This window comes from Amia ocellicauda, chromosome 18 (assembly GCF_036373705.1).
Source record: "Amia ocellicauda isolate fAmiCal2 chromosome 18, fAmiCal2.hap1, whole genome shotgun sequence".
NCBI classification, from domain to species: Eukaryota; Metazoa; Chordata; class Actinopteri; order Amiiformes; family Amiidae; genus Amia; species Amia ocellicauda.
Window position 1 is genome coordinate 26,835,057 of NC_089867.1, and position 19,202 is coordinate 26,854,258.

A 19,202-nucleotide genomic window follows, 5' to 3' on the forward strand; every position below is an offset into this window, starting at 1 on the left:
GTCTCAGCCCATGAGGGCCCTTCTGGATCGTTCTGGTTCAGTCTTGCGGACCGTCCCGATTTTTTCAGACAAAAAAAACAAAACTCCAGTATCACAGCTCCCTTGCGAAGCGGAGGTCAAGAGACTTCGTTTTCTACTGGCGAAGCTTCATGTAGAACCCTAACATGAGTCCTGCCTGCTCAAAGTGGAGGTAATTTGGCTTTTTATTTTAAATATACTCTCACACATGAAGGGAAATCTGCATCTGCTGATTAATTGAGAATATGAGTCCTGGTGCCTGATTGAGATGTTTTGAACCTGCAGGAAGTGTTGGTTTTGCGTTGGATTTGTAGTTTCCGTGCTGGATTTACATTAATTTCTGCTGATTCTTGTTTTTCAATTTGTGTGGTTATTACCGTTTGTGAAGAAGAACAGCTGGAACATTTCAGTTGATAGTTTTGTGGGACAGAAAGACAGAGATAAAGAATTCAGGTTATAGAAAGTTGTCTTTTGCTGACAACATGTGGCTAAAGCTTAACATAATTTAATTTATTAATTTATTTTTTAAATGACCCGGTCATAATTGTGTTGGTTATTTGTTTGATTTTCTGAACTTAATTATTTTCCCATAAACCTCAAGAATGAAAGCATATCTGTCTTTTGTAGGGCGCAAAATATACAAAAAGAAATGATTGGAATGTTTGAGGAATGGCTCAATTATATTTGCATGCTGGGGATTTAAACTTTCAACATGTAATTTAAGATATAAAGAAAACAGTGTTTATGGATCTAATCATTGTGCAACTCCCAGGGGAAACGCTGTAGGTTCAGAAAAATGCCATTCAACTTATTTTATAATAGTGAATGTTTTTGGTTTTATTAAATTCAACGGAAGGAAAAAAAAGGTGGAGTTCTGAAATCGTCAAAGTCTGCAACATGTTTTAAGTATATTTTTAACTTGTTAAGCTAATTAGGTCGGGTAAGGAAACATTATGTGAAAGTTTAACAATCACATCTGACGATGTTTGAATGTGGCATATTTTATTACATATTATTAAATACAATTAATATGTATTGTTGCTTTCATACAAAGTCAAAGGAAAAGGCTGATAATTGTGCAGCTAATTAGAGAAAGTCCAAAAGTGAAAGAGAAAACAAATGTGTTTATGAAGTGAATCTGATAACAGGATATTCAAATACAGATGCTTAAGCTCTGCTTGTTATTTGGAGTTTAGACCATTTCAGGCCTAAAACAGCAAATTCCCAAAACAGAAATTCTCTTTTATTCACCTACCAATGATATTACTCAACCAATTAAAACAAATTATCTCATAATTTTCAAATTACACATATGCTTTTTTAATTAACAGTAAAATGTTTTTATATTTTTTATATTTGAGCTATAACATTTAAATTTGTTAAAACTGAGAAAGATACTGTCAATTCTGTTCCTCTGACTAGAAAATTTGATGTGTATTTGTAACTGAGAAATGGACCTAAATATTTACAAAATGTCTTGGATATTATTGAACAGTGGGTGAAAATAATGCAAACCTTTATTCAGATCTCAATGCAGACAGGCTGTCGGAGGTAAGTGCAATATTGTAACTGAGAAATGGCTGTTGGGCAAAACAGAAAAGCGGGTCGATCTGATCAGCAGGATGTACTATCAGCATATACAGTCACAATTCAGCTTCTATTATTTACACAATATTCAGTTAATATCTTATTCATAATATTGTTTTAGAACATAACTAGTTTTTTTCCCCACCAATTTCCCAATTTCTTAATTTACTTTCTTAATTTCTTAATTATTTTTACTTGTATTTATTTATTTTAAAGGTTCTTTGAAGTTGTTCCAAAAAAAAAACCTTTTTATCACCATTTAAAATGGGAAACTAATTGTGAACTAAAGACAAAACATTGCAAACCGAAAAAAGGACAATAATTTGATTCACATCATGGAGAAAGTCAATCTCCTCTTAAAAGGAAATCCTCATGAGCGAAGAGATTGATATATTGATTGGTAAATTAATGTCATGGGGGTAATTGATTATTAAGTCTGCATAGCTTTTTCCACTCATTTATATCGCCCTTTTAAAACTAAAATCCTAAAGACAATTATTGATGAATAAGCATTAATAAGTTAGACGTGAACATGGTATCTTCATGGTATTTACAAATTATACAATTAGGAATGATTAAATCTCAGCAGGACATAAAATAAATGCTTGATAATACAAAGATAATACTCATGTTTCAAGTATAGTAATGTCTCGACTGCCTACAATGGGTCTCCTTTTTGAGAAGGTCAGGTTTGACTGAGAAATCTTCCACATCCTTCTAGATTTGATTGAAGGCAGTATTTGTTTTGCTCAGGGACTGGCCACACTTCTTCCTACCCCCTCAAAAGGCAACAACCAGCAAAGGGTGCTCGGTTTGGTAAAAAGTGTTTTATTTTTGGAGTCCTCCAGAGTTGAGAATGATCGTGGTGCTCCAGTTCATGGCATTCTGCCTGGCCCTGGTGTCCACCCTCTTCCTCATCGTGGCCACCTGGACAGACTGCTGGATGGTCAACGCGGACGACGACTTGGAGGTAAGACCACAGCACAGCGTCGGGTGACACAGACAGGGAGCGGGGCAGGGGACCGGGAGAGTTATGAGGAGATAGGAAGCTATGAGAAGGATGAGTAAGTGTCCGGTGATGGTGAAGGACGTGTGGTGATGTCCTCACAGTCTTGGTCTCGCAGTTCTGCTACAATATGGTTGCTCACACCCTGTGTAGCAGAAACAATCGAAATATGGATGTTTAAAGTTCTTCGGCCATATTTCAAACATCATCCCGCCATCTCAGTTTCCTCAGTTTCTCTCAAATGGGACTTTTGTCCTGTGCCACTTACATTTGAGAGAAATGCAGCCGCATGTTTACAAATCATTATAAAACAAAGATGCAAAACTCACCAAGACAGAGCAGGAGCAATGCTGGATATGAAATTAAGTGTAAAATAATAAATTACCAGCTAAATGTATATATATGGGCCCTGCTAACTGATTTTAACAAAATGTACAACTCAACTTTTCCATAGGAAGAATCGTTTTGAAGACCCCAGCACCCCCATATAAAAATATGCTGAATATAAATAATAATGAAAGAATAAAACCCACACTGGTAAATCATAATTATTAAGTTAAAAACCGAGTTCTGTTTAGTATACATTCATGTTTATTGACAATTTATTGACAGGAAAAAACATTGATTGTCAGGTCAGGTTTTGAAGTCGTTGTGGTAAACAGGTTTTTCGGTGCCACAGACTGTCTTCTGCTCTGTAATTAGGCTGTTTCTTGCATTGTAGCATCAGAAAGGTTGGCCTACAATGGGAAATCTGTCTTTTAAATCATTGCTCTATCGTTAATGATGGGAAGGAAGGAGTCTGGGGAAATACAGATTGCTGTAGGGAAACAAAGTAAGCCTTTGTGAGGCATCTGAGTAATATATTTTCGTCTTTTTTTATTATTGTTTTTCACATCTCATGTACATACCCTCTCTCGGTTTCCCGGAAAACGGCAAAGAATAGAGCCATTTAAATCACAAACATTTTCTTAAATGATTAAATACAGCACATAATTCATTTGCTGAATAAGAGAAGCATTGTTCTCCTGCTCTGCGCTTTTACAAAGGCGCGAATCAGACATATTTCACAGGCCGGCCTCAAATCACTTGCTTGAGGGATCAGTGATTTATTGTTTATTTACAAAGCTGTTAAACGCCATAAGCCACGAACCTTCAATAATTGTATTAGTTTGAAATTCAAAACACAAACAGACAAACAGCACACGCTCAGACAGTAAAGTGCAATGAGGCTTGCGATTGTAACTCTCCTGAATTATGCGCAGCTCGTCTGTGATAACTGTAATTGTACACACTGACACTTCCTAGGAACTGCAGGGCCCTGAAGTGATCGAGCATCTAGTTGGGACTTTTACACCAGTTTCATGCCAATAATCATTATGAGGGTTGGTGGATGAAATGTCATTGCTGATTTGAAACATTAACTCAAACCTTTAGTAACTGGAAAGGGCCGCCACGTGTCGCGAACACAGAGATACTGAAACTGTTCTCGCTGGACCACCCTTCAGCCACTGACCTGAGAAGAACTGTGAAGAGAAGAACCCAAATCAGTCAAACTAATACAGCCATTAGACAAACTGATATAAAACATGACCTTTGTTTTACACAACCAGTTAAGAAGCGCACGTTTTTCCAAACCCATTTCTTGTCAGTCGGCACAGACTGGTGCTCAAATGCTTTCATCTCTCGAGGAAGCAGATCATAAGATGGACAACAAACAGGAAGAGCCCCTCTTACTCATGTGGGTCTGAGAGGCGAAGGACACAAAACCTGTTGCTTCTTAAAGGAACCCAGACAGGCAATGTCTTGGTTGTTCCAGTCCCCACAACCCTTTGTGTAAAGAAGGGCCTTTACTATCTCTCTCCTAGAGGTGATACATGCATCTTTCTATTGGGTTTGTTTGAGTAAAACACAACCTTTAACAGTTCAGATGAATCACTGTGCCACCCATTAGACGAGAATCATGGTACAGCAGACATTGTGAACATGTGAGAGGGATAAAGTCCACTTCAGAAAGTGAAGCTGTTCACCTTTTGATGAATGTGACTTGAGCTACGACAGTTGAAGTTCAGCCGGAAAAGACTTGTGACTAAAGAGCAATGGGTGAGGGTGAGGGTGGGAGCCTGGGAGTAGGAACAGGTTACCTATACAGTCCAGTGAACTGTTTCTCTGTGGCGAGACGGCAGAGGGCTTCCTAACAGACCTGGTCTATGTCTCCTCACAGGTCAGTCAAAAATGCAGAGGCTTGTGGTGGGAGTGTGTCACCAACACACAGGACGGCATCCGCACCTGCGACCAGTATGAGACCATCCTGGCTGAGCACCCGCGTGAGTCTGTGCCTCCATCGCCTGCCGGGGCAAAGAGCTGCCATGACAAGACTTGAAACTAGACGTGAAATAAAAAAGATTAAAACATTTGGCCACATTACTTGATATGGGTCACAATTAATAATATATATATATATATATATATATATATATATTTAATATATTAATTTAATCCACCCTGAACCATTACTTTTTTTTTAGAAAATGCACTTAATCCTCCAGTCAATAACAGCAAGAAAACCTTAAAAATGTTTGCCTACCAAAATCTACTAAACACTTTCTTTTTTTTTTTTAAACCAAACCTGTTTAAACTTGCCAGAACCTGTAGCAGCCGGGTCAGTGTTTTTCGTTCTGATTTAATGATGGAAATGTAAGGTGATGTCCTGTCCGGCAGTTGCCCGACACCTGCAGTTCAGTAATTGCAGAGAGTAAAATGCCATTTTGTTTTCCCCCAGCAGCCGGGCACAGCATTAGCGAAAGGACATGAACTCACCAGTCTCACCAGCAGGCCGCCATGGCCTCATTCTTAATGTCTTTTCTGCCGCACTAAATGAACCTGAAGATCAAATTCCTCAAATCCACCCAAAAACATCTGATTACATTCCAGAGCGTTGAAATTAATGTTCTGAAAGATACATTATTTAACAGCTCACCAAATTACAGGTGCAGGTTTAATCTTCATTCAGTCATATAGGAGGGATGTTATAGATTGATTGGCAAACAAAGAAACAGACAGACAGAGAAATAGAAAGAGTAGATGTAGTGATCAGAAAATAGGGGGAGGCAAAGACCTACACCAAGAAGATGTACAATGGGAATGCAGAAAAGGTTTAAAAGTGAGAAATAAAATGTAGACATCTACATTATTTTGTTGGTGTAGTATCTTATTTTTATTGAAAGCATTATTATAATGAATGTAGAAATTATGAACTCGTATCACTTTCCACACCCAGCCTTTGAAAGTGGTTTGACACAAACTAACAATGTATGAGGAAAAGGGCCGTTGAAAGAAACAACATGATTAGTGTCCCACTAGTTCCATCTGCTGGTGAGATCTTTGCAGTTCTGCTGAACGATTTCCTTTTAGCTGCAGGACTGACCCGGCTGCTTCTCATTAGAAACTGTCATTGCACACAATCACCACAATTAAACCTGTATAGTGTATCAGTCCTGAATGTCCAAAGTGACCCTTAATTCTCTTCAAATGTACCGATGCTGTTAGTGCTGATTTGCATTTGGTTACAAATCATAATACTAATACAAAATGTCTTGTATCTTGGACCTGTACACTTTTAATCACACCTGTGGCATGGATTCAGCGGCCAGTTGCATGAAATACCTAAAATGTCATTCAACATTCATCATTTGAATTATGTATTAATGAGCTTCTTCCTTAACGAGCAAAATAAATTAAATGTACCTTGTGCAACAGCCTTCAATGCAAGGAAAACACACATGGACAAAAAAAAAAGAAGGGAACGTCAGTCAGTGGATTAGTGCAATGGGGTTGTGAGTGTGTGAGCCCAGGTTTTGTGACGTCGGCACCTGCTGTGTCTCTTGCAGTGAAGATCGTGCTCACGCGGGCTCTGATGATCACAGCCGACATCCTGGCCAGCTTCGCGCTCATCATCCTGGTCCTGGGCCTGGACTTCATCAAGCTCCTCAAGGAAGAGCCGCACATCAAGCTGAGGATATGCTACTTTGCCGGCTTCATATTTGGGTTAGGAGGTATGGTGGCTGTGTGGTGCTGTGTCAGCGCTGTGGTTCCTAGAGTGGTCAGGCCTGTATAAAGAGCTCATCGCCGATTGGTGGTGGTGGTTAAACATGAACATACAATGTCCCACACATGCAAAACACTGCATGGGGTTTAAGAACATGCAGTCATACACGGTAACTTCCTATGACCAAAAGTGAGTCGATTCACCAAGAAGGGAGATAAAGTGACATGAATGAAAAGTAAACTTCAGAGGCACGCCTCTTTTCGGTATATGCGTGTATGACACATCTGTCTATTTAAAAGTCTCCACAAAGCACACGCCTCATTGTGTGACCTAGGCAGTGTGTAAACTAAGATATCCACTGTCCCAAGTTTTTATCTTTGAGTTAATATGGTTAAAGAAGGAGGAAGGCCATCACCGACACTCAAACCCTCTCAACATGGAGATCAAACTCCAGTGCAGTGTGAGTGAGTGTCTGACGTGAGGTGAATCCCACACCCAGACCCCGTGTGCTGTGTTCCAGGGATCCCGGGCATGATTGGCTCCGTGTGGTACGCGGTGGACGTCTATGTGGAGAGGGCCACTCTAGTCCTGAAGAACGTCTACTTGGGAATGCACTATGAGTTCGGCTGGTCCTGTTGGCTGGGCATGGCTGGCTCTACTGGGTGCTTTCTAACCTCCATTGTACTAACCTGCTGTCTGTATATTTTTAGAGGTAAGAGTCCAGTATTACTAGATACCTAGCAGACAAAGCATCGTACAGGGCATTGCATAAGGCAGACACTTATCATCAGTTACAAATGGTTTTGGAGTCTTTCTTCTTACTTATTATTTATTATACATATATACGCAGACACGAACATTTATTATCTCACTGTTACCAGATAACAAATGCAACCTTTCCCTGTAAATAAAGTGGGATATTGGTTATATATTTAGACAATTTTATAAGAACATAAGAAAGTGTCCAATCGAGAGGAGCCCATTCGCCCCATCGTGCTCGTTTGGTGTCCATTAATAACTAAGTGATCAAGGATCCTATCCAGTCTGTTTTTGAATGTTCCCAAATTGTCTCTTCAGCCACATCACTGGGGAGTTTGTTCAGATTGTGACGCCTCTCTGTGTGAAGAAGTGTCTCCTGTTTTCTGTCTTGAATGCCTTGAAGCCCAATTTCCATTTGTGTCCCCGGGTGCGTGTGTCCCTGCTGATCTGGAAAAGCTCCTCTGGTTTGATGTGGTCGATGCCTTTCATGATTTTGAAGACTTGGATCAAGTCTCCACGTAGTCTCCTCTGTTCCAGGGTGAAAAGGTTCAGTTCCTCAGTCTCTCAGTAGGACATTCCCTTCAGACCTGGAATAAGTCTGGTTGCTCTCCTCTGAACTGCCTCTAGAGCAGCGATATCTTTCTAATAGTATCTTTTTATATATAGCTCTCTTAACAGCAGCAGGTGTAATAGGTAGGGCCCTGCATTTTGTAGATGTCCACGGTGTCCATCCCTCATCTGGTAATTGAAACCTGTTTTCTGCTGAAATACATGCAAAAACAATTCCTCACTTTTCTCTTCCTGCAGACGCCAGATCTTCACAATATAACAGATCCATATACCAGTATGGAAGGACAGCGGCAGGGAAAAAATACGCCATGGATTCCAGAGTGTAAAGACAGGCTTGGAACTGTGCATCAGGCAACACCAGGGGAGGAGGGGGCAACGGAGGAGCTCAACGCTGGGAGGAGGCCTGATGAAACTGCCGGATATTACGCGTGTTAAAGAGGTAGCCAGCCTGCGTCAGAGGGACCCTGCCACCAACGCCAAAGACTTGCGATCCACTACTGTGTCATTCAAATGTCTAGCTGGGCTTTTTTTTTTAATGTCAACATACGATACACAAGCACCCTCAAGACTTTTTATTCACTACTGAAAGCTATCCCTAACCTTAGGACACTTTTTTTTTTCGGCTAACCCAACCGCACTGACAGGAGAGTGCGGACTCATCTATAGCCATGGATTTGAATGGTTTCCTTTCTTTTCTTCCAACAACAAAAACCTCAGTCAGCTTATCTGATGCCTACTCCACCTGCATGAAGGGAAAAGACAGATGCGCACATCCAGGGTGTGATAACAGCGGCTCATATCTTCTCTGCTGCCAGCTGGGGGGCCAGAGCTTTTCTCCGAGTAATCTGGGCAGCGAGACTAGTGTCAGTCCTCACTTGTGCGCTCGTGGTAATCACTGAGGTCTAAGGTGCCGACACTTACTGCACAAACTACCCCAAAGCAACAGCAACACCAAGTGCTTTACACAAAAAAAAAATTCCCAAACCAGCAGCAGAAATGGTCAGCTTTATGATTCCCTGGTGTGCAATTCTACTTTTACATAGCAATGTGAATTTATTCCGGTGGTTTCCATTTCACTTAGATATTCATGTTAAGAGGTAGGAGTCCATCAGTACACTAATATGATGTCCATGCCGTCTATAGGAAAGAGACTGTTCTGTGCATCCTGAGTATGTTTTTTTTTTTCTCCAACCTGCCGTGAAGTGCATCAGCTGAGCCATTATTTACCTTATTTACCAGTATCACGTTGCTGACAGTAACCTTTATAAGGCTTTGTGCTGTAAGGTCCCCTTCTCTGTACATGACACAGTTAGCATTGTTTTGCAATGTAGAATAGGGTCTTATTATTATTATTATTATTATATATTTTTTTTTACAAAACTTCTACATGCCCAGCTGAGGGCACACATGACCAATCTCAAAAGGCACTTGTTTAACTCAGGATTCCCGAGGGCTCAGGGGTCTCAGGTGTTTGTTGAAAATGACCCTGAAGTGGCTGAATTGTCCCAAACACCTGCTTAAATCAGTAGAATTAAATGTTTCCCAGCGAGTTAATGGTGGCCTGCTGGCTTAAGATAAAACAATTCTGACACCAGAGCAGCTGGGCAACTTGACTTTTGTTTCATTAGACCTTAATACACCAGTAAAAGTCTGTGACGCTGGGAGAATTCCTCTTGGATTCTTTTGTTTACCCATTAATGTCAAATTTGTATGGCTACCTTCCCGAGATAATCCCAGCAGGGGAGGATTTATATGCACAGACACGTTCCCGTTCCGGTTATCAGTATGAGAAAACCATTCATGTTAACTTAAGCCTTAAGTCAAAGATTCAATAATAAAAATCCCTTCTTTTTTTCTTCCCTTTCTAGAATAATCTGCAGAATAGTGGTAAAGATAAGGCTTTACTGTCTAACAGAGCTTGAAATCCATCACTTTTTGATATACTATTGTCTTTGATATACCTCTGTTCTGTATACTTTGGGTCTATTTCCACAATAGTTGAAAAGCACCTCACGTTTCACCATTCGTCCTCTTCAGTGTAATTTACTGAAGCTGAAACATTTGTTTCCACTACAACCATTTCTTACTGCAGATTACGTGAGTGATTGTTTGACATGGGGGGGAGATACACATTTCTGCATGAGAGAAAAAGGTATTGAAGTCTGAGCTTCGTGTTCTCTTGTCTTTGATAAGGCAGGTCCTGTTTTTACCCTGACGTAACCCTGTCAGGTGAGGGATTTCAGTTCAGGATCAACTGCTGTGGTTTCCGTCTCCCTGCCGGGATTACTGATCGTGCCAGATTTACGTGTAACTCTGAGGCCTCTTATCCTGCTGTTGTTGTCTTTCAAATTGCCTTCGTATTTATTTGTATGGATTGTACAAAGCTGGAGCCTCTTGCAATTAATAGTAGATATGATGTTTTATTATACAGGTTATGGCTGTTTTAGGAAACAGAAAAGTTAACCTTTTGTTTTTAGAATCCATTTATTGTTTAATTTATTCAGGCACATTTTTTTATTTTTTTATTTAGTTTTGTTGTTGCATGGGCCCAAACAGGTAAAATTAAATCTACAATGAGTGATGTACAATAACGAAAATGCTGCAGGTGAGAAATGTTGTTTCCTTGAGCTCTTCTGATATAAAACACAGAATGCTTAGGAGAAATGTGATGTATTGATGCACATGAAGTGAATGCCAGGAGGGGAATCTCCCATTGGCTCTGCAGGTACTGAGTCTGTATATATATATATACACACACACACATATACATATACATGTCACCCATAAACCCACTGCCACTTACACCTGGACTGAATCAAAAACTCTGATCGAATGCTCAATCAAAAATTCCAAGACCAGTTTCTGAAGGGATTTTCCCAACACAAATCGATCAATAGATCAGTTTTGCATTGTAGTTCGGGAGCTAATCTGAGCTTTGGACTCAAATAATTTTCTCGGGATAATCTTGTAAAACAATCAAATGAATGCTAATTTTATTTATTTAATCAAGGAAGTACCTGCATTTCGAAATCTGTTCCCCCCAAGGCTTACGAAAAGAAATTACAATACCATATACCAATTGACGTCCCACAAATGCCTGAAGACAAACTACCAGGAGATTCTTTGCCGAATAAATAAATGTTCCTACTACAATATCCGACTCAGACTGATATATACCTCCTGCTGTCTATTCCTCTATTTACTTCTGTGCTACGGAAGTCTTACTGCCAGCTATGACGGCAAATTTGGTATTTTTGGGGAGTCCGTTACCTTTGGGACAATAGATTTTGAAAACCTAGCTCTGAAAAAAAAAAAAAAAGGAAAAAAAATAATCTGTAATCATAATGTATAATGTGACTTGGAACTGTTTATCGTGTATTAAGTGAGAATATGTATTAATGAGGACCAGAAGGCATTTTTCAGTGTATATTAATGGAATGAAGTTGTCTCTAGTGTATAATGACAGATGGGATTAGTACGAATACAGTGATTAAAGAATGATAATGTTGTGTCTTGTTATTTAAGTATATTTAAATGTATTTTTTTAACTCAAAGCTCAGAGTTATTTTTTCTTTATTTAAATTTGAAAACAATCATCCTACCCACTAATGTCTTCATCTTATAAACTAGAGACTGTAGAATCAGAGGGAGTTTTTTAAAGGCTTTTCACAGTTTTGTTTCTGTACCTATTATGATTTATTACAAACGTCCCCCAAGCATTTACTAAACTAACAAAGCCTGAGAGAAAGAAAGCGTGTTCTGAGAATTCATTTGCAAAATATGTTTTTCCTCCAATTTTAAACTTTTTTTTTTTCTTGGGGTATGATTGTTTTGTTTTTTGTAAAAGATTTTATTTCTGACAAAGGCCTTATTTTTGGTATTCTACACATTTCAAGGTTTGCGTGTGTCTGATTGTATGGATGATGATGTGTTGGTATTTAGCTGCAAAGCATGTAAAATATATTTTGAGGTCTTAACACATAATAAAGATACAATTCGAACATCTGTCTTAAAAGTTTTGAATAGTTTAAAGACAAAAAAGGAAACATTTGGTGGAACATTTCAGCACATCCTAACAATCGCTCAAAATATCAGTCAATCACTCTTTCTAAGCCTAAGCTTTTCAGACAAACGTTTCTCACTGCTGGTCTGTTTGTAACGAAGCTACAGAACAAGATCGCAAGTCTTTTGGTTTAAACACATGAACCAGTCATTAAAACTCTGTTTAATAATATTTTAAGGTTATTTTTAGGAAATTGTATTCATGTGGTTCAAGCAATGAATTGGACGCTCATTGTTCTTAATGTTGAGATTGAGTTCTGTAAATAAAAAGTCAATCACTTGATCCAGGCACACACTTTAAGGATGATGTTCTTTTTTTCTGGGTTGTAAATGAAGCATCTTTTACCTCATATCCAACCCTCTGTTCACAGTAATTTCATAACACTTTGTTCGTTGCTTTTCCAGACAATATGAAAAATAAGGATTAACACTTTTCAAGAACAGGCTCAAAGTCCTAATGATTTGAGGTTAATATCATTGTGACTTCAGTACAGCAGTGTTTCCTGTCAGTAATGCTAATTCCAAATGATCTTCTCTGGAATTTGGGAAAATGTATGTAATATCAAACTCAGTCATGATATCCAAAACAGAAGGTTAACTAAAAATACTCAAAATAATAAAGCAGATACATAAAATAATAAATACAATGTCTCAGAATCAAGCCATAATTTCAGTAGTATTATTTTACGGTGTCTGTGATCTCTATTGTTCTGGAAGGAGCTTAATGCTCTTCAGAAGTGTTATGGACATTTACAAGTCCTCCAGGGTGAAAGATAGTGTGGTCTCAACACTATTTATTTTGCTTTAGAAGGAAAGGACCGGTCGACCTGATTTGCGAATTAACAAGATTTTGACAAATTAATACAATTTTTCAAACCTGTTTAATCGAGTGTGTTTCTGTATTCTGTATGAGTTTCACGATAAAACAAAATCAATACATAATTTACCAAAAAAATCATTTTTATTAATTAGCAAACTCAACTTTCTTAACTCTTTCTATAAATACCCATGTCATATATACACCGGCATCTATGCAAATTAAATTGTAATATCACGGTGCAGGAACATCGCACCTAGACAGTAACCTTTCACATTCGGAAGCTATAATAACCTTATAAACATCAAGGGATGCAGAGAATTTATATTTGTGGATGATCCACGATTTTTACCTATCCACGGCCATCCTCCCCATCATTAGCGTGGATAATTGAGAGTCTACTGTACGTGATTTGTACTCCACTCTCCTTGCTGTAGGATCAGATACATCGTTACAGTTCTTTGTGATGTAAAGCTAGGATTTTGCTGTTGCATTTCTCTTTTGTTTTTAAATCGGAATTAAAGTATTTGTAATTAATTTGTTTGGTTTTTCAGACATCAAGCTCAACACAATACAATCATTATACAATGCTTGTTTGCATAAAAACACAACTTGTGTGGTATTGTGTGATTTGGTATTGTAGAGTATCGTTTTAGCTTAATACAAAAATAAAATGTCAGAAACATGACAACACTTCACTCCAGGAGTTCGGACAACCTCCATAGACATATATAGTGTTTATTTGGGCCTAGTCTCGCTTGACTAAGGGAACCCTGACTTGGCTGAGTCAGGCATGAGATTGGGGATTTCTTTCTCCTGAACTTCATATGAAAACTCAGTAAATTGAGACTAAAACTGTATTGGTGGGATGCTTGGGAAATACACAAACAGAAGGGGTGAGGGGCAGCAGTGTGTCTTTAAATCTCATCACTATCCTACACAACACACCTGTGTAGTTGGACACATCTCTGCTCCTGAGTGATTCAGCTGGGAAAAGCCTTCACCTGCAGTACAGCCTAGGCCCTACAGCCCAGACACCGCTGGATCCAAAGTGAACCATCTCTGGGATTCCTCACAGGCAAATACACAACTGACAAGAAATGTTAACAGTAAAAACGAACAAAAGAAAATTCTGGAGGCCTTCAAATGTCTTCCTGAACTTTACCTTAGAGATGAAGAGCTGCCTCCTCTGTCTCTTTGTGAATAACCCCCCGAGGTGTAGTGTACTGACAGCCTATTCAGATAAAGAAAGTACTCACCACTGACAGCCCCTCCTGATAAGGACTTAAAAAATACAAACAGGAAGGACAGATTCCTTTAGGGAATGGCGTACTCAAGGTAAAGATTTAAAGATACTCTTACACGCAAAAGTCCACTATTTATTTATTTTTCTGTGGCTTCTTCAACTAGAGCTTTTTCCAGAGAGATCCGACTCTGATTCAAATACAGGGCAGAGAGGAGAATCCCGGTTATATGTAAGTCTTACTGTTAGCAGCCCCTTCGTCGGGACGTGGGGGGGTGCTCTGTAGTGCCGGGGGTCTCGGAGTTCTCCGCTGGGCAGCCTTCCTCTGACGGAAACAGTTTACGGTCAGAATGATCAGTCCAGTAGCCAATTGACAAGCCACCCCACCTGAGGCGAACCAGTAGGAGTAGCCCAACTCGTACGTCACTCCAGGTATGCCGAACGCCACCTTAAAAGAGCAGATCACCTTCAGACAGACATCGGTGACGATGGCATTGATCCAACTTAATTATCCTTGATTATGCATGCAGAAGGTCTATACAGGTGTATTTATAGGTACCTCTTGTCTGTATTTGAGGAGAGTGTCAATACCGTACCAGAACAGCCCCACCGCACCACAGACACCTGGCGAGGAAACCAGGGCTGTACGTTAGACAACAGCAACCTTCTCAACACCGGTCTGTCTTGTACTTGTACTTGACTCTCTGTGCTTTAATATTTCACAAGGCGAGCATATCATCTTATTCATATTGAGGGTGTAGCATTACAAAGTGCCAAGTACTTATTGTGTGTATCCTCATCCATTTATAACAGAAACCTGTAAACCAGTAATCCTATAATAATAAAAGTGGGTAAAACACGACATTTAGAATTTAGAATTTGAAAACGGAGAAGAAATCAAGACCCCACTGAGGGTCTGAGGGAAAATGGAGAGGTCAAAACAATATTCACCAGCGAAGAGAAAGAGGGCACCAGAGCTCACGGTCAGCTTGTCTTTCTGGCTGTCGGCATCGCAGACCAGCGTCGTGCACTTCATCCCACAGACGAGGCCCACAATCCCCACGACGCAGACCCCACAGGTGACAATCACTAATGCCCGAGTCACGACCATGTCCACTGTCAGGGCAGAGGGACAGTTATAGCACACAGTGTGGCGTTAATACAGCTGGTCACGGGCAACGCTGAGGGTGCGTGGCGATGGACAAATGTCTCACACAACCCTTCAGCTGCATTCGATGTCAGATTAAAGGAAATAGTGTGTTTGGAAGGAGGATACATTTATTTAGCAAGCTCAGAATATATATTTATTAAATCTGCTTGGTTTGTAGTAAGGGTATCAGGACAAGTCAAACTCGAGTCAAACTCAATTCCTGCCCTAAAGGTAATCGGGTGTGGCAAAAAAAACCTGAACTGGATATGGGTTTGGGTTTCTCCACAATGCTACAACAATGCTTGTGTGAGATACACTTTGCCTGCATGCAAGTTTATTAAAACAATCTTTTTAATTGTTCAAAATGTTGGCAACAGTAACAACAAAGCCAAGCACTTCTGACTAAGGAAAGAAAACACTGCTCAACCAATACACACATGCATACACACAATAAACTAATCAAATGAAATACATCTATGCAGTTGTTTTATGGCTCAGGGCCCAGGATTTGAGAAGGACTCTCCTGAATGGTAGGGATCTGTAAAATCTGCCTAATTTACAATTGGATTAAAGTCTGGTGTCCCTGCGTCTGGTGTCGTTGATAAAAGCAAATTAAACAGACATTACACACAGGGCTCACCAGGCAGGTCCCCCAGGTAGGAGAGGGGGATGTCACAGGTCCAGATGTTGGCCATGTTGTCAAAAAGACACTCGCTCCACAGCCCACGACAGCGGGCGCTCAGCCCCACGGAGGAGAACTGGTCCTTCGCATCGTGCTGCAAAACAACAGAGTAGCAAACAGCCCAGCAAACACACTGAAGCCTGAAACAAGTGGTCAGGGATTGAAATCAAACACACTGTACTGAGCGGATGATTGTGTAGTTACCCTTTTGTTTTTGTATGTGAGTGGATATAATGAGGACAATAGCACACTAAATAAACATTTTTGTTAACAGAAAAAGCAATCTATAGTGAAGTGAAGCTTTTTAAAAACATTTTTTTTTGCCTTTTTGTTTCTAATTGCAGATAAAACACTGAATAAAGCACAGGCACGCACAGTAAGTGACAGCCAGTGTTTTCAGTATTCAGAGAGATATGGCGCTGGCATTTGGTGCTGTGTTTTGATCTTTGGCTTAATGTGCGTGCACAATCCCCACGCCAGCCCGCTGAGAGAGCTGTTGCTCTCTGTGCCGTCCCCTGGGAGCTGCTCAACAATGAGGTCTGCTTCCTGCCTGGCTACCTAGAAAAGGGTGTTACAGATCATTAAGACTTAAATTTCAAAAACAATTTCCACCAGCTGAGTGTCCCGGTGGCGATTCTACAGGCGCGCAGCACCAGCCATTCAAAATGGAGGCTGGAAACGTCTTGTATCCGTGAGGGGAACAAATTAGGCCTGGCAGAACCATTGCATGTGAAATAACCCATAATGAGGAGTTGAGTTCTCACTAAAATAATTTGCTTCCAGGCTTTTATGGTCACAGCTCTTCAACTCCATTTACTTAATTATTTTTCTTATTATTTGCTAACTTTTTTCATATCAACATGTGTTGCTTCAGTTCAGTTCAGCACAATATTAACACTTTCCAGATGTCAGGCTTTTTAATGCTTTTCTCGTGTCCACATTAGGATCCCTCTGATGTCTGGTGTACAGCAGGACCACACTTCAGATTAACCAGGTGTCCCCATGGAGAACCGAGGCCACACACCAGAGCAGAGCCTGGTCGATGGCTGTCCTGATCTAAAGCTTCTCTCTTACCCTCCAGCAGTCGGTTGCGTTCGCCAGGATCAGAAGGCCGATGCCAGACAGTCCTAAAACAAGACCCAGTATCTCGGCGGCTGTGTTGTCCATCATCCCCTGGCTTTGTCTCAGACACTTATCTTCTGGGCCCCACTAATTCACTCGGCACACTGCGGAAAATCACACCACAAGCGCACGTCTTAATGTTGTTAGCTCTGCTTGCTCACTATTCAAGCCTGTTTTATTCCTTCACCCCATTTGGTAAAACTTTTAGGTAAGTAGGCTTTTCAAATTGTAACACTTTACAATAAGGTACTGTGATTCCTCATGAATTAATGAATACCATAGGATTTAATCATCAATACCTCATGAACATCCTCTGAGCTGAGGTTGAGCACATGAACCCGCACTTACACTAACCCTGTTGTGCATGTGATTAACATAAGAACTCAGATGAAGTGCATGACATATTCATGTGTTTATCCTGTGGTATTCATGTATTAATTCATGAGCAATCATGGTAGCTTATTGTAAAGTATGACCTATGATATTCTCCCAGAGATGTTTATCCATTTTAATAAATACATAAATAATCCTCTTTAATATTAATTTGCTCAAATGGCTTTATTTGAATGCTTCTGAAAATGTTCAATGTGTTATAGGACAATCATCCTCTCGACTGATCTACTTAACGAAGAGAGAACTTATAATCTTGCCAGCATTGGAAATTAATGAAAACTTTGAATTGAATCCTGTCTGTATCCGTAGGAAAGAAGCCAGTGAATAAGTTTCATATGGTTAATGAAAGTTCAGTGAAGGTGAGTACAGGACAACCCCAAACAAACAATTTTAAATGTCCTGATATAGAAAACGTTTATCCTTGATGTTCCATCTCTATATGCGATTATCCATAGCGGGAGAAAAAGCCTGTTTATGGCAGCCGGCATTGAGGAATTCAAAGGCATAGTAGCTCTTACCTTCGTCGTATCAGGCGCTGACGCAAAACGTTACATCTTATTTTAGCTCCACGCCATGGAAACCCAATTGGCTTCTCCATAAAGCTTCATCCTGACTGTCCTGCAGTCGGAAACCCTGCAAAAAGCGAGTGAAAATTAATGATTTTTCAGATTTGTACGCTTCTGATCTCTCTCACGCAGTGGGCTGGGAAAATGGATGCTGGAGTTTGACAAGGTGCCAGAAAGCCAGTGGGGTTCACAAGGTTTCAAGATTAAAGGCCGATCCAGAGACTGTGACCTTACATACATTTCACAGCTCTCGTATTATGTGTTGTTGTTTACAGGGAAAATGTCTTGACAATGTCTGCTGTTCTGATTACAGGCAATTATGAGTCCAATTATCAAATTGATTATGCAGTCTAAGGAGGGTGTGGAGCAGAGTACATGCCTCACAGATCCTGTTTTTAGGTTATTCACTGGATTCACTGTACATTCTTTCATTGGTCTGGGTCTGGGCATCTTTATCAATGTTATATCATTTGTTTAGATATGTCTTGAACTCGCTCGGCTGAGGGCCTGGCCACATGGATGATGCATCGGACCCCCCAGTGTGGAATAACCAGGGATGATTTGCCCTTCGATGTAGGTGGTGTTTGGGGAAGAGGGAGGGATTTGAAACAATGGATGCTGGGAAGGTCTGACTGGGCTCGGGGTGAAAGCGTGTACCTGGGGAAATCAGGTTATACACCGAGATACTTTGTGAATTAGCACGATGTCGTAAGTTGGGTATCTGTGCGGTGATAAAGTCACATTATACCACTGTGTGCACTTTGGTAAGCAAAGCGGTATCTGTGCCTCATGTTCTGCAAAGTCTAAGCAAGCAGTTTTTGCCCACGACTGCAGGAGATCAAAAACACACAATTCAATGGGATTATTTTATTTATTTAAAGGAAAGAGGAAAAAAAACACACACTGGGCAAAATAAACACAGCGATGGGTTTCCTTGTTCCAGACAACTACGGAGAGTCAACATCAACACTGGGCTTAATGCAGGCTTTATAGACCTACCTGCTGTGTCTGGGAATGACTGTCTCTGAAGAGAAATAACACAGCCATGACCTTAAAGTCCCGGCGCCGAGAGACTAGCCTATTACCCGAGTGACTGTAGAGACTGCCGTCATACTTTATTAGACCTGTCCGCCAACTGGCTTGACTTCTTCTAGGGGTTTTCTTAATAAAGTAACCCAGTCC

At 40.2% G+C, this 19,202-nt stretch overlaps 2 protein-coding genes across 3 annotated transcripts; one reads left to right on the top strand and one right to left on the bottom strand.

Annotated features, from left to right (window-relative positions):
* Positions 1-31: 31 nt before the first annotated feature.
* Positions 32-12,270, top strand: LOC136713936 (claudin-16-like). Of its 2 annotated transcripts, none has more exons than XM_066691184.1 (6): positions 32-190; positions 2,446-2,575; positions 4,833-4,935; positions 6,499-6,663; positions 7,177-7,368; positions 8,223-12,270. In XM_066691184.1, exons 1-6 carry the CDS (start codon positions 165-167, stop codon positions 8,309-8,311), a joined length of 705 nt encoding a protein of 234 aa, XP_066547281.1. In that variant the 5' UTR covers positions 32-164; the 3' UTR covers positions 8,312-12,270. The 2 variants fall into 2 exon arrangements, with proteins under 2 accessions (XP_066547281.1, XP_066547282.1); XM_066691185.1 differs by having other exon boundaries at positions 2,454-2,575.
* Positions 12,271-14,352: 2,082 nt separating this feature from the next.
* LOC136713547 (claudin-16-like) lies at positions 14,353-17,106 on the bottom strand. The gene is made up of 5 exons (XM_066690665.1): positions 17,014-17,106; positions 15,898-16,033; positions 15,090-15,223; positions 14,495-14,555; positions 14,353-14,432 (listed from the first exon to the last, which is right to left on the bottom strand). Exons 1-5 carry the CDS (start codon positions 17,104-17,106, stop codon positions 14,353-14,355), a joined length of 504 nt encoding a protein of 167 aa, XP_066546762.1.
* Positions 17,107-19,202: the final 2,096 nt, after the last annotated feature.

Bases quoted from the DNA above. Each gene is read 5' to 3' on its own strand.
- LOC136713936 (XM_066691184.1), top strand. From the start codon at position 165: ATGAGTCCTGCCTGCTCAAAGTGGAG. The intron at 2,576-4,832 runs GTAAGACCACAG...GTCTCCTCACAG, and splicing joins ACGCGGACGACGACTTGGAG to GTCAGTCAAAAATGCAGAGG. The intron at 4,936-6,498 runs GTGAGTCTGTGC...TGTCTCTTGCAG, and splicing joins CATCCTGGCTGAGCACCCGC to TGAAGATCGTGCTCACGCGG.
- LOC136713547 (XM_066690665.1), bottom strand. From the start codon at position 17,106: ATGGACAACACAGCCGCCGAGATACTGGGTCTTGTTTTAGGACTGTCT. The intron at 16,034-17,013 runs GTAAGAGAGAAG...GTTGTTTTGCAG, and splicing joins ACGCAACCGACTGCTGGAGG to CACGATGCGAAGGACCAGTT. The intron at 14,556-15,089 runs GTGAGCTCTGGT...TGCTCTTTTAAG, and splicing joins GCCAGAAAGACAAGCTGACC to GTGGCGTTCGGCATACCTGG.